The 14,141-nt window shown below is 34.7% G+C and overlaps 1 protein-coding gene across 1 annotated transcript; it reads left to right on the top strand.

Annotated features, from left to right (window-relative positions):
• Window positions 1-104: 104 nt before the first annotated feature.
• On the top strand, window positions 105-13,415 carry LOC109109343 (vesicular glutamate transporter 3). Its single transcript, XM_042744229.1, has 12 exons — window positions 105-1,805; window positions 3,878-4,133; window positions 5,223-5,341; window positions 6,665-6,779; window positions 6,900-6,987; window positions 8,286-8,372; window positions 9,335-9,477; window positions 9,593-9,742; window positions 9,840-9,972; window positions 11,311-11,421; window positions 11,675-11,802; window positions 12,711-13,415. Exons 1-12 carry the CDS (start codon window positions 1,708-1,710, stop codon window positions 13,053-13,055), a joined length of 1,773 nt encoding a protein of 590 aa, XP_042600163.1. The 5' UTR covers window positions 105-1,707; the 3' UTR covers window positions 13,056-13,415.
• The last annotated feature ends 726 nt before the right edge of the window (window positions 13,416-14,141 follow it).

The raw sequence follows: 14,141 nt of genomic DNA, 5'->3' as shown, positions 1-14,141 counted from the left end.
TTTCTATTTATAGATAGTGTAAGGGTAATAGATAAAGGCATAGTTCTATAACTAAGTAGTTATTCGAAAAAAGAAAGTAATGACATAATTTGATCAAAAATTGGCTTGGCAGCTGCACATTGGCTCCTGTGAACCACTAAATGTCACACTATTCTTTAAAAACAGAAAGTGCCTTGGACCAGAGTGTGCTTTCAAGATACACTATATACTATTGATATATAATAAATAACTTGAGTAAAAGTTAGTGGGGCAGTGATGTGGCACTTTTTCGTAAATACATTAAAATTGATCGACAGATTAAAAAAATGACTTAACCTCTTTGCTCATGAAAGAATTAGCAAACACAAAATAAGAGTTGTGTAATTTTACAGAGATTAAAGAAACATTTATTACAAGGCTTAAATTTCTCTCTCTAAAAAAAAAAAAAAGAAAACGGAAAAAAGAAACGTTGTCTTATGTAATAGACATAGCCTTATATCATTAATGGATAAATATGATTAGGAATGTTTAGGAATAAAAGCAAATGTACAATTTTGTTCTAAAATTTTACTAAAATTTGAAAAAAACCTGTTCCAAATCAAAGTCAATCTGTCAACCTGTTTTGTTGTCATATAAAGTGAAAATCAGACCTGCAGACCAAGACTTTAACATTGAAGATTTTCCTGTGCATACTTATTTTTTTTATTATACTGTATTCATTTATTTTTATTTTTTATTATTGTTTTGATTCACATTTCATAGATAAAGAATCTTAATTGCCTGAATACATATGTTGATTTTGATTGTGGTAAATAGTAAATCCCTGTTTCTCAGTTATTTATGACCTTTGCATTGAATGGCAGACCTTCAGTGAGGAAGCTCCATATTTTATTAATGGAAGACTATTGAGGCTCCTAAAACAAGCATCAAGCACTCTGAATTTTTGATTATTGCATAAAATAAGCTTTCACTGGAAAAAGGTCCAGCCCTTCGCTAACAGAAGCAATAGAATTAGATTGCATATATGACTTTTTTGCATCAACTACAGTGCAACGGCCCTCACAGTTTGAACCTTTATGTCAGTGTTTGGTTGTTGACGTTGATACATTTGACCCATGAACTCCTGGAACTGTTTCTCGGGATAAGGGTTAGACTGGGACTAGAGGATGCAGTGTCTTGTTACACCTGCTCGTATTATACTGTACAACCCTGAGCCTGTGATCCTTGACTTCACTGTCAATATTTAATGAGCTCTGCTAGTCAGTCTTTTTGGCCTGCTTTCGTATGGGCAAGAACAAGAAGGGAGGAGTTGGAGAAGAGGCAGGTTTTCGGCATCTTCTGTCACTGTCTGTGAGGGGTGCTGAGGAGAATGCCGGAGTTTCCATTATTGATGTATGCCAGCATAATTTTCACAATGCCTATACATTGAACCGAAGACACTGGATTTGCCCCATTTCTCTCCTTGTGCCTTGTTTCTGGATGTTCTTAGCCCAAACTGTATGACGGATTGTACCCAGACTGTCCAAACCAGTCCCTCCTCTTCTTTCTCTCTGTTCCGTCTCTGGCTCAGCATCTCTCCTCCTCCTCTCCAGCACACCTTGACCATCTCAGTCCAGCACAGGAGAGGATGCGCACCAGCGTCTAGTGGATATCCTGCCCTTTTTTTCTGCAAGAGCAGAAGTGTGAGAAGACAAGTGTTTGAGGGACAGAAGAGCAAGGGAAGGAGAAATGCCACTGGGGGGGTTTGCGGGTCTAAAGGAGAAGCTCAAACCGGGGAAGGAGGAGTTGAAGAACAGTGTGGGCGACTCTCTGGGGAACCTGCAGAAGTAAGTGTGAAGGCAGTTGAATTGAAGTCTAAGCGCTGAGAAGAAGATATGAGAAGATTGCTTGCTTATATATACTGCGTCATGCTTTTGATATTGAATTAAATTCAATTATGGGAAGTGATTTATAATTTAGAAATCAACTTAAAATTTATATAAATCAATCATATTCCATTTAAAAATATAATTGAAAAAATGGCAAAGAATACACTACAATATATATAAAGTACATAGTGTAACTATACAGGACTATAGAATATAATATATAGAACTATGCATTATAGAACTATATTATGTTTTCAAAGATTTGTGATGAGGAATGTTGGTAGTATAATTTTATAAAAAATATGTTTTAATGTTTGAAAAACTGTTTTCAGAGTATTTCTACATTGCAAATAGTTTCTCATAGAAAGTAAATCTTAAATTCTTACGTACATTCTTATAAATATTCATATCAAAATGCCACAGGATATCTTTGCTTGTTAGGGGATCTAGAAATATCACTACATTATTATGCAAAAACATAACATATTCACTTTGTATCTTGGCCAGTAATTTAAATGTTATCCAGTTTTATCCAGAGATTAAAAACCTGAAGATTTCACATTAGAGCGAAATACATGTCACATATTTCTTGCACATTAGACAGCTTTATATGTGAGATAATGTACATAATTTCCTGTGTCTGTATTATATTGCCGGGAAATATCTTAGAGCTTGTAGAACTAGAACTACACAGTATAGAGGGGAAAATTAATATATGGGTGCACACTGAAGTCATGCAATATTTATTTTAATTCCTACTTTTAAAATTGCTTAAGTTTGCAAAATTTCATGCAGATTTGTGCATAAACTAAGCATGCATAAAATGCACCATAATTTAATTAATAAGACAAAGTAGAGCATTATAATAGGTGCTCAAGAGCAATGCCATTTCCAAAACAACAAATATTAAAATATTTTGTATTAATATAATTAATTACAATAGCAATGACAACAATATATAGTAGAGTACCTGCTTTTGAAAATGTACTGAAATGTTCATGACGGAAATTTAGTAAGTGTTTTGGCTGTTTGCCACAGACTTTATTTGAGATGCAATGCTATGCTCAGATAGAATGGCATTTAAATGATTATTTTTACTTTTCTTGTGGTAAAAAGTGAATAATATATTGCCTTGGCTGGATGATTATAATGCTGTAATAAGCTGTAATATTGGTTCATGGTAATCCTTGCACATGGCTTTATAATGTTAAGAGGTGATATTGTCCTTTTCTGGCCAATTTTCTCCACATCTACAGTATGTCATTATATTTGACTTTTATTTTTTTTAATCTTATGGCAATTTTAAAAATCTATATGGTCTCCATTCATGCTGTTACTAAAATCAAAATGATAAGATATATCTTGAGAGTTTTAAATTCATTTAAAACAAAAGATATGATATAAAAAATACAAAACAACGTATGGAAACAACTCTGATCTTAAAATAGTGTATGTATTCTTCACAATAGCAAAAAATGCATCAGATCCATTTCGAGAGTGTACCAGAGCAATACTTCACCTTAAAGTGGCTTATGTGCAATAACAATGCTTCACAAACATCAGGAAAAGGCTCTTGAAATGATGCTTCTTGATCCTCCATTCACAATCCTCCAGTGTCCAGCTTTTAGTGAGCTTCTTCCTCTGTGTGTAGAAGAACTCAGGTGTGCATTTCAAAATAGACAGATGAAAGTAATTCCTGTGAGGTGGAGGATGAGAGGAAAGATGCAGGTTCAGTAATGGAACAGGTGCGTGCAGGCGAGATGGAGGGAGCACCAAACGCAATGTGACCTTTTCAACGCCACACTCTGGCAACCCTTGCTGGCCCCCTCCAACTCCCAGTCCATCAGAACATCACTCACAAATATGGGTATATCACTTTCAAACAGCACTGAGTTGAATATAGATCAGCTAAAGCTACATTTGCAATCCAAAAAGACGACCTTTTTTGGTTTATACATCAGTTATGGAGTTATATAATTTAATTTTTACAAGCCATTATTTTTTCCAAACCATTTTATATCCTATGGTAGGAAGATCGATGGTTCTAATGCGGCTGAAGAGGACAACATTGAGCTGACAGAAGATGGTCGGCCAGTGGTGGCCCCTGAGCGCAGCCCACCCCTTTTGGATTGTGGCTGTTTTGGCCTCCCCAAACGTTACATCATCGCCATCCTCAGCGGACTTGGCTTTTGCATCTCGTTTGGCATCCGCTGCAATCTCGGTGTAGCCATTGTAGAAATGGTTAACAACAACACTGTCTACATCAACGGGACTGCCGTCATGCAGGTGAAACTAGGAACATATAAACTGAAAATATCAAATTACCTTTAAGTTAAATCAAGGGAATTTTTAGGTAATGGGATAGTTCACCCAAAAATGAAAATTTTGTCATCATTTACTCACCCTCATTTTGTTCCAAACATGTATGAATTTCTTTGTTCTGTTGAACACACACCCAAAAAAAGATATTTTGAAGAATATTGGTAACCAAACTGTTGCTGATAGCCACTGATTTCCATAGTATATAACAAAAAATACCATGGAAGTCATGGAATAACATAAGGGTGAGTAAGTAAGTACACATAGTAAGTAGATAAAATTTTACCACACTTACCAAATTTTAAATTCTCTTATATCTTATCTTTATTTTTATTAAGTTGCTCTATTGACAACTCTGCTTTTATCAGTAATAAATTACAAAAAATAAAAACTTATATATAGTGTATCTATTTTCTAACCATGTAAACACACACACACACACACACACACACACACACACACACACACACACACACACACACACACACACACACACACACACACACACAAAACAAACTGTCAACTTAATATAAGTAAATATTTCACAGATAATATTTTACTTATATTTGCTTAATTTTATCATGCTTAATATTTTTCTCAAACAGTAAATGGTTCTATATACATTCAATTATACATATTTTTTAAAGAGTGGGTCCCTAGCAATCATATTCTGGGATCCTTGGCTTGAAAAAGTAAAAACAAATAAATAGTCTAGATAGGCTGTTTGACTTTTTCAGCTATCAAGTTCAAATGACCGATTATCTTTTTTTTTTCTCGGTTGAATTCTCATTAGTGACTTTTTAGGTAGTTGGCTGCCACAATTTCCTGTAATTTCCTGTCATAAGAAATTTTAGGAGGAAGACATGACTCACACACACACACACACACACATATTCAGAGGTCATTTTACTATGAATGTCTTACGATAACTCATTTTTATATCATACACAGAAATGTGCATACAAAAGTTTTTTTGTATTTTTTTATTACTATTCTTTTCTATTTTACTAATTATATAAAGCTAACATTGTCTCCTCTAATGCTTGTCTCCTTCAGCCAGCTCAGTTTAATTGGGATCCAGAGACAGTGGGATTGATACACGGCTCATTTTTCTGGGGCTACATTGTCACTCAAATCCCTGGAGGTTTCATCTCCAATAAGCTAGCAGCTAACAGGTGAGCCTCGTCTTGACGCACAGGGCCTCCACGCCACATTTGGGAGGCAGACGTTTGTTTCATAATACAACTCTCATATTACATTCAGTCTTGAAAGGTGTCTGAAGGCCCAAGAGACCGCACAAGTGCAGTGGTCAGGGATGCGAGGGTTAAATTTGTGCCGTGTGTTGATTAGAGGGGCGATAGCAGTCTTGTAATAAAAGCCTCACAGGAAAAGAGGACACATGGCTGACAGAGTTAATAATGAAAGATCCAGCAGTAGATCTCTCGCTGAAACATCAGCCACTGGAATATTACAAGTGTCACTTACACACTGTTTTGGAAAAAAAGAAGCAGATGGATAGATTATATGGAGATAAAGGACAACTGAATGAACCAAAATGACTCTCTTCTGTTTGATCCAGTGATGATGCGCCAGCTAGCATCATGCCTGTTCAAACTGACGGGTTTTTCAGCAAAGTGGATTTTGAATGGTTTAAAAAAGGTCTTTGGTTATTAGTTTGCAAAAAATATTGAAGGTAAAAATTTCATAATTTGATCAATACAATCAAGTTGAATATCCATAGATCAGGGTTTGAACCCAGGCCCCTGTAGATGCTAAATAAAAGCTGTACCAATGATATTTTAGTATCTTTGAGATACTATTATAGCTTTTATTAATATTTCATTATTTTTAAAAAATAAAACATTTTTTATAGTCTACATAATTTTTATTCATTTTTATTTATTATTTTAGTACATCAAGTAAAACTAAATGAAATTGATAAATGTTGCCTTTTTAAAGTTTTTTTATATTTTATTTTATAACTATATAGTATTTATAGAGAGTTTAAATGTTTTCCTTTGATCACATCTTAATGAAATACATAAAGATCCCGACTAAAACTAAAAATATTAAATTATTACTCTAACATTCATTGACAATGATGGTTGCACTCGCGCTTCAAACTAAATTCAGTGCATTTCTAATGCATTTTGATATTATTTTGTGATATGAAATCCTCATTACAGTATTTTTCAAGTTACAAAATTACTCTCTAGGTGTCACTAACTCATCACTTTATATGATGTCAAGAAGAAACAAATATTTTATGATTTATGTCTTTCAGAATTTCAGGACTGATGATAGAGTTATTCAATTCAGTTATTCAGATAACATTATGGAATTACTTATCCTCCTCACTGTGTGCTTTTCCACAAAACATTATTTATATAAAGCTACATTATTTAAGGCCACATTATGTTTTTATATGGCTTAATTTTGACTGAATTCATGATACCTGCATTAACTAACATTAGTAAATATCTCTGAATTATTCTCAGGGTGTTTGGAGCAGCCATTTTCTTGACGTCAGTGCTAAACATGTTTATTCCATCAGCTGCCAGGGTCCACTATGGCTGTGTCATGTTTGTGCGAATCTTACAAGGACTGGTGGAGGTGAGTGACCGCCAGTGACCTCATTTTCAAACACATCATAAAACATTTACTTTTTATTATTAATTTACATGTGACATAACCTTACATATTCATTTTAAATGGTATGCATAATGTTCACAGGGTGTCACATATCCAGCCTGCCATGGGATGTGGAGCAAATGGGCTCCTCCACTGGAAAGAAGTCGTCTGGCTACTACCTCGTTCTGTGGTGAGTAGGTTTGTGAGATAATATATTATTGAAACTGTCAGGAGACATTTAATGTAACAGAACACCTTGAGGTGTTTTGTTCTTGAATGAATCAATATTTTTAACGAATCCTTTGAGTGAATGATTCAATGAGTTACTCACATAGAATCACTTGCTGAATTCACAACCGCATATTAGCTCTTACCATTGTACAATGTATTTCTGTAGCAGGAATAGTAAGAGTAGTATGCGGTTCCGAATTCAGCTCAGTTAGTTCGTTTAGTTATTGAATGAATCAATGTTTTAACGAATCATTTGAATGAATGATTCAATGACTCACTCATAAAGACATGTAGACAGTGACGTCTTCTGGTGTCATGACGTAACGTGCAGAAAATGTGACTGAAAACGTCAAAATGTTTCCTCTGTTTTACTGTTCTGATGTTCATCACTCTCTGCTTTTTTAAATACCAAATGCTTCTGTTATACAAATGTGTCTGTATCTGCACACGAAGTAAACACTCAAGACATAGATGCTCAAAAATCTTGCTCACAGTCCAACTGACCATTCGACTGTGTATTCCAATGCTCATTACACCTCAAATGCATTAAAACAGCAGTGTTCCAGACAGCTCTTGACATGACCACTACAGGAAGATGGTCTGCACACAGCTTCACCTTCTGTACGTGAAAGAGTCTTTCTTCTGTTGACACAAATGAAGCAGCACCCTCTCCTATTTTCAAATCAAACTCGAGAATCCTTCCCTACACCAAGCAGGAAGGTTTACAAGTGCATCCAGTAATAAAATATACATTAAGACACCTTTTCATTAAAATCCCATTTCCCGCAGCTGCCAGCCTGTCCTTCAGACAGAACCACGTGTTGCGCTGAGGTCTGGAGTTGTTGCACATGTAACTGAGCAGACTACTCTGTTACTCTGTGAGTTTGATGAAGGACTTGAATCCTGGCATTGGCATTTATTGCTTAAAAAGTTCTTATAGCTTGACAACGTGAGTAATGACAGAATCTTCATTTTTGGATGAGCAATTCCTTAAAAAAGTCCCCCATATATATGAAAATCTGAAGGTAAATGTAGAAGTTACTACTTTAAAATGAACAAAACTAATTCTGCTCTCTCAAAGCTGAACCAAACCAATCATGCCAGTTTTCCTCTGGCAGTTATGAGGCAACCCCCACAATGGCTTCAAATTATTGAACTGCCATGTGAAGGGATAATTGCAGGTTGATTAATGCCCTCTCTCTTAATTTAACTTTCTTAATTACGCCTTTGTGTGTGTGTGTGTGTTCTGGCTGACAGGATCTTATGCAGGAGCTGTGATAGCCATGCCACTGGCTGGAGTATTAGTGCAGTATGTAGGCTGGCCCTCTGTCTTCTATATATATGGTGAGTTTAGGGTAAGCCTTTGAAATGTTTTGGTTAAAAATTACACTGAAAATGAAAATCTGAGTGATGACATTTATTAACTGATTTGCACTTTATGACACATTTGTCAGATTTTAATCAATCAAAATAATTTACATTCATATTAGTCACTTTCAAAATGTGCTTTCAAAATGTGTAATCGCATCCAAAATAAAGTTTTCGTTTACATAATATATGTGTACTGTATATATTTATTATGTAGCTATATATAAATAAACACACATACAGCATATATTTTGTAAATATTTCCATGTATTTAAATGTATATATTTATGTAATTTATATCATATATAAATATATTTCAATTATACACGTAACATTTTTCTTAAATATATACATGCATGTGTGTGTATTTATATATACATAATAAATATACACAGTACACACACATATGTACACAAAAACTTTTATTTTGGATCCTATTAATCATTGCCCAGCACTAATTCATATTAAATCCCATGGATCATTTCGAAATGAACTGAATCAAATCAAGCTTAATTCAACAAAATAGAATGAAACTGAACTGAACTGAATTGAATAAAGGTTCAAAAAAGGTGGGTTTGCAACAAATGCCATAAAAGAACCATTTAGGAATCCTCAAAGAACTTCTCTTTTTTTCATTTTTTTTTTTTCATTTTAATAATTTTAAGAACCTTTAATAAAGAAAATGTTGTCCAATTAAAAGTTTTGATGGATATTCTTTATGGTACAATAGATGCCAATAAAGAACCTTTACTTATAAGAGTAACAGCATCATGATATAAATACAGAGTGAGTTACCGTAGATGGCAAAATGTAGTAAATCTGTGAGTCACTAAATATACTGCATTTAGTGAACACTTGATGTCCACTGTAATGTGTTCATTTGTAATGTTACATTTCAGAGATGCGGTGTTAAAGTGTGGTTCTGTGCTCATATCCAGGTGTGTTTGGCATAATATGGTATAGTTTCTGGCTCTTGCTGGCTTATGACAGTCCAGCAATCCATCCCACTATCAGTGAGGAAGAAAGGACATACATAGAGACCTCTATTGGGGAAGGAGCCAATTTAATGAGTGCTACTGAGGTAGTCCAAAGTCTTCTTTCATGCATTTGGTATAATACACTGTATTTAATATTAAGATGGCAATTTAATATCCTTAACTACTTTGTAAAAACTGCTTTTTTTTCTCTCTTTGCAGAAATTTAATACTCCTTGGCGTGAATTCTTCACATCTATGCCTGTCTACGCAATCATTGTGGCAAACTTCTGCCGTAGCTGGACCTTTTACCTCTTGCTCATTAGTCAGCCAGCTTACTTTGAAGAGGTCTTTGGGTTCCCCATCAGCAAGGTTGTTATGTGATTTAAAGTTACAGAATCCTCTGTTAATTTAACAACCACAATTCACTCTAGAATTAGGCAAACTAAATTATGTCGGGCTGTTTCAGGTGGGCATTCTGTCAGCGGTGCCACACATGGTAATGACGATCATTGTGCCGATAGGAGGCCAGCTGGCTGACTTCCTGAGGAGTCGGAAAATCCTCTCTACTACAACCGTGCGCAAAATTATGAACTGTGGAGGTACCCTTACCAAAAAGTAGTATACTTCAAGTTTATTTTATTAAGTATACTTAAGTAAAGTTCAAGTATATTTTTAAGTATACTTTATGTAGCAACTATACAAATATCAGTGTTCTAGTAATATACTTGTAAGTGTACTGTTTCAATACTCCTTGGGACTAAATTGGCCCACTTTCTAGTATATAAAAGTATACTTTAAGTATAACAGTAGCAGACTTTGAGTACACAACTAGTTTACCTCTATGTTTATAGTTTGTACTGCAATTATACTAAAAGTTAACTTATAGGTATACTGATTTTATAGGTATACTGATAGTTTACTAATTAAATACTTTGTACAGTAGACTCATAAGTTTTCTTTAAGTGAACTTTACATCATACTTTAAGTATACTACTATGTCCCTATTTAGGTTTTATTTTGTACATATTTTGTTATATGAATATCTGAACATACAAAACATCCAAAGAAAGAACAGGGTATCTGCATGTAAACAAAAACATTTTATTCTAGCTTTATGCATTCTTTTTTTAAACACTTTAATATGGGTAAGTTTCATTAAAAAATAAAGAAATAACATTTTGAACAAAAAGCTGAAAAAAGACTGAATTGGATTCAGAACGATAATCAAAACGTAGATGGAGTCGATCAACACTCCAAAGCTTGACTGTAATTACTTCTTCATCGGTCGACATTTTATTCCATAAAGTTACAGTTCTGATGCTGTTTCATGTCAGATGATCGTGTTAGATTACATGTGTTAGTATCTGTTGTTTCTTTTTCTTCTTCACTTGTGTTTTTTTGGAAATTCTGTACAGATGTGTACTAGCGCCCTCTACCGTATAACAATGAAAACACGGATTCTAGGAGCACAAGTATAGGTCAAATATATTTAGACTTTTTGTAAGTATAAGTCAAGTATACTTAAATGTCATTTTAAGTATATTTCTGAGGAGTACATAATGCCCATTTCTGAGAAGTACATAAAAAGTAAACTAAAAGCATACTTTCCTATTTTTTAGTTTAAAAGAAGTATACTAATAGCACACTTGAATAAACTTCTTTTTCGTAAGGGTAGGCAAAGTCCCAAGCTCACACCATTGGTTGAGTTCTTGCTTTTAAAAGCCTGTTTACTTTAATAAAGATAACTATAAAGACATAGTGTTGACTGACCCTTAGGGGCCATTCACACATTTTTCTAAAAATGCAATACGCATAGCAGTTGAAATGGAAAAAATGAAAGGTCTAGAGAGGAATTTTTAAAGTTGAACTTGTCTTTTTGGAACGCTGTGTCATGTGCAAGATGGCTGATGATGACTAACTTCTGCTATCATCCACAGGTTTTGGCATGGAGGCCACGTTGCTCCTGGTGGTTGGGTTCTCACACACACGTGCAGTGGCCATCTCATTCCTCATCCTGGCGGTGGGGTTCAGTGGATTTGCGATATCAGGTGACGCATGAGACAGGTGTCAGTCATCAGAGTGTCAGTCAACATAATGCTCTGTCATTTGGCTTTGTTTGATTCAAACCTTTTAATTTGTTTGTGCTTATGCCACATCTCCAGTTTCAATAATGCGGGTTGCTCAGTTGTAATAAAAGAACTAAGTAGAAAGTGCATGATGATAGAAGCTGGAGTATTAGTTTCTAAAATTACACAGAAGAAGATCTAAATATGTGAAATGTACTTCTATTCTTTGACGCAGGATTCAATGTAAACCATCTGGACATAGCTCCTCGCTATGCTAGCATTCTTATGGGCATCTCTAATGGAGTAGGTACCCTGTCTGGAATGGTGTGCCCCCTCATTGTTGGAGCACTTACCAAACACAAGGTATTTAACTTCATCAGCTTATGCTTGTGCATAGAAAACAATAATACTATATGCACAAGGAATTTTTTTAATCTAAGAGATACAATCACACGCAAATTGCTTCCTTCTTTCATGATGAAGTCATTTTCCTTATATTAGATAAGGGGAATTTTTAAGTGTGTAAATATTCCTGGATATTCAAAAACATGACATGAATATGTATATAGCATTGGTGCTCAACTAGGGGGCCTCAGCACACTTCTAAGGGGGCCTCAAGATGGCAAAAAAGTATTCAAAAAGTATTCAGTATATATATTAATATATTGAAATTATCAAACTATAAAAGATGCAAATTAAACTTATTTCATAATACGATATAATATAATAAAAAAAAATATATATATATTTTTACTGTTTTTAGTTGAAGATCTTGAAAATTGAAAATTTCAAAATTAATGCTATAAATGGTCTATATCATGGAGCCTTCGAATATTGTTTTGAACAATGAGGGATCTTTGAGTCAAAAAAATTGAGAACCACTGATCTATAGTGATAAATTGTAAAAATGTATCACTTATAACCAAATATGAAATATTTTTTTAATCAATAATATATGAAAAAAAAATAGATCAACAAAATAATTTTTTATAAGAAATATCTCTTTAAGGTAACAACTGACAATGTTCAATCATGGACAGTTCTTATATAAAAAAAGGAAAGTAACCAGAAGGTTGTACAGTAGGTTAAATCCCCAGAAATGGTGATTCATAAACTATAAAGCTAACAAGTTAGCCCTCACCTCTTTTGCTTTGGAACAAGACACTTAACTTTAAATTAACCCTTGAATGACAAATAGGCTAATTGAATATGCATTTTTGTTTCACACAAATATATTTCATATCCTCATTACATTTCTATGTCCTCAATAGACTCGCCTGGAGTGGCAGCATGTCTTTGTGATTGCTTCCATGGTGCATTACACTGGCGTGATCTTCTATGCCATCTTTGCCTCTGGTGAGAAGCAAGACTGGGCCGATCCTGAGAACACCAGTGACGAGAAATGCGGCATCATTGGGGAAGATGAGCTGGCTGATGAGACCGAGCCCAGCAGCGACAGTGCCCTGGCCACCAAGCAGAAGACCTATGGAACCACAGAAAGCTCTGCAGGCCGCAAGCAAGGCTGGAAGAAGAAGAGAGGGGTGACCATGCAAGCAGATGAAGATCACGGATCAAACCATTATGAAAACGGGGAATATCATAATCAGTATCAATGACATTTTGGTCACCAAACGCCCAAGACTGAGACCTGAGGTGTAGGATTTATTTAAGTAACCCACGCTGGGAATACAACATTCCACCTGACATTTGACACAACAGTATATTTGAGTTGTGAAGAAATATTTTGGATGGCTTCCTTTATGATTTCACCCTGCTGTAGAAGCTGAAGGAACAGTCACATGAGAATGATCTGTGAGTAGTTAATTTGACAGCTGTAGGCAGACATAGTTTCAACTGAAGTCTATACTACCTGTTTAAAAGTTCAGTACAATATTTTTAAAGAAATTATTATTTTTTATTCAGCAAGGATGCATTAAATTGGTCAAAAATGACAGTAATAATATTTAGAATGCTACAAAAGAACTTACTTTTTTAAAAATAATTTCCATTTATTAAACAATTTTTTTTTCTTGAACACCAAATCAGCCTATTAAAATGATTTCAGAAGTATCATGTGACACTGAAGAGTGGAGTAATGGCTGATGAACATTCAGCTTTGCATCACAGGAATAAATTGCATTTTTAAATGTATATAAAATAGAAAACAGTTACTTTAAATGTTTTTACTGTATTTTTGATCAAAGTGCAGCTTTGGTGAGCATAAGAGAATCTTACTGTGGTCCCAAAAGGTCCTTAAAAATGTTTGAATATCATTGCCAGGGGAACCGTAAGTGGGGTGGGTTTGGGCCCGACAATGGAGGGGGGCCCCCCGAGGGGGAAACGTGATTTCTACCAAGGGGAACGCAATCGCGACACTAATTCAGGCTAGCAAACAAATAGCTTTACAGTAAAACGGACCATGCCAGAATAAATTGAACTCAATTTTAAATCATAAATTTGTTCCAAAGTCTTTTTATATCTATCGTACTATAAGGCTGACAGCAGAATATGCATCAGTTCTTTTTGATTTTATGTTTTGATTGTTGTCAGCTATGCAAAGAAAGCAGGTGTATAGTGCATAAACAGGTTAAAGAGTCAGAAGCATTGTTCTGTGCCTCCATGGCTTTTCTTGCATGCAGTTGTGCAGTCTCCACAAGCCTCTTTGCTCAGAAAATATTGTTTTATCATAAAAGTTAATAATG

This window comes from Cyprinus carpio, chromosome B18 (assembly GCF_018340385.1).
Source record: "Cyprinus carpio isolate SPL01 chromosome B18, ASM1834038v1, whole genome shotgun sequence".
NCBI classification, from domain to species: Eukaryota; Metazoa; Chordata; class Actinopteri; order Cypriniformes; family Cyprinidae; genus Cyprinus; species Cyprinus carpio.
Note: the sequence above shows the minus strand (reverse complement) of the source record. Positions and strands in the feature narration are given on the sequence as shown.

Excerpts from the sequence above, each read along its gene's own strand:
- LOC109109343 (XM_042744229.1), top strand. The coding sequence starts at position 1,708 with ATGCCACTGGGGGGGTTTGCGGGTCTAAAGGAGAAGCTCAAACCGGGG. Across the intron at positions 11,422-11,674 it reads CAGTGGATTTGCGATATCAG|GATTCAATGTAAACCATCTG; the intron begins GTGACGCATGAG and ends TCTTTGACGCAG. Across the intron at positions 11,803-12,710 it reads GAGCACTTACCAAACACAAG|ACTCGCCTGGAGTGGCAGCA; the intron begins GTATTTAACTTC and ends TGTCCTCAATAG.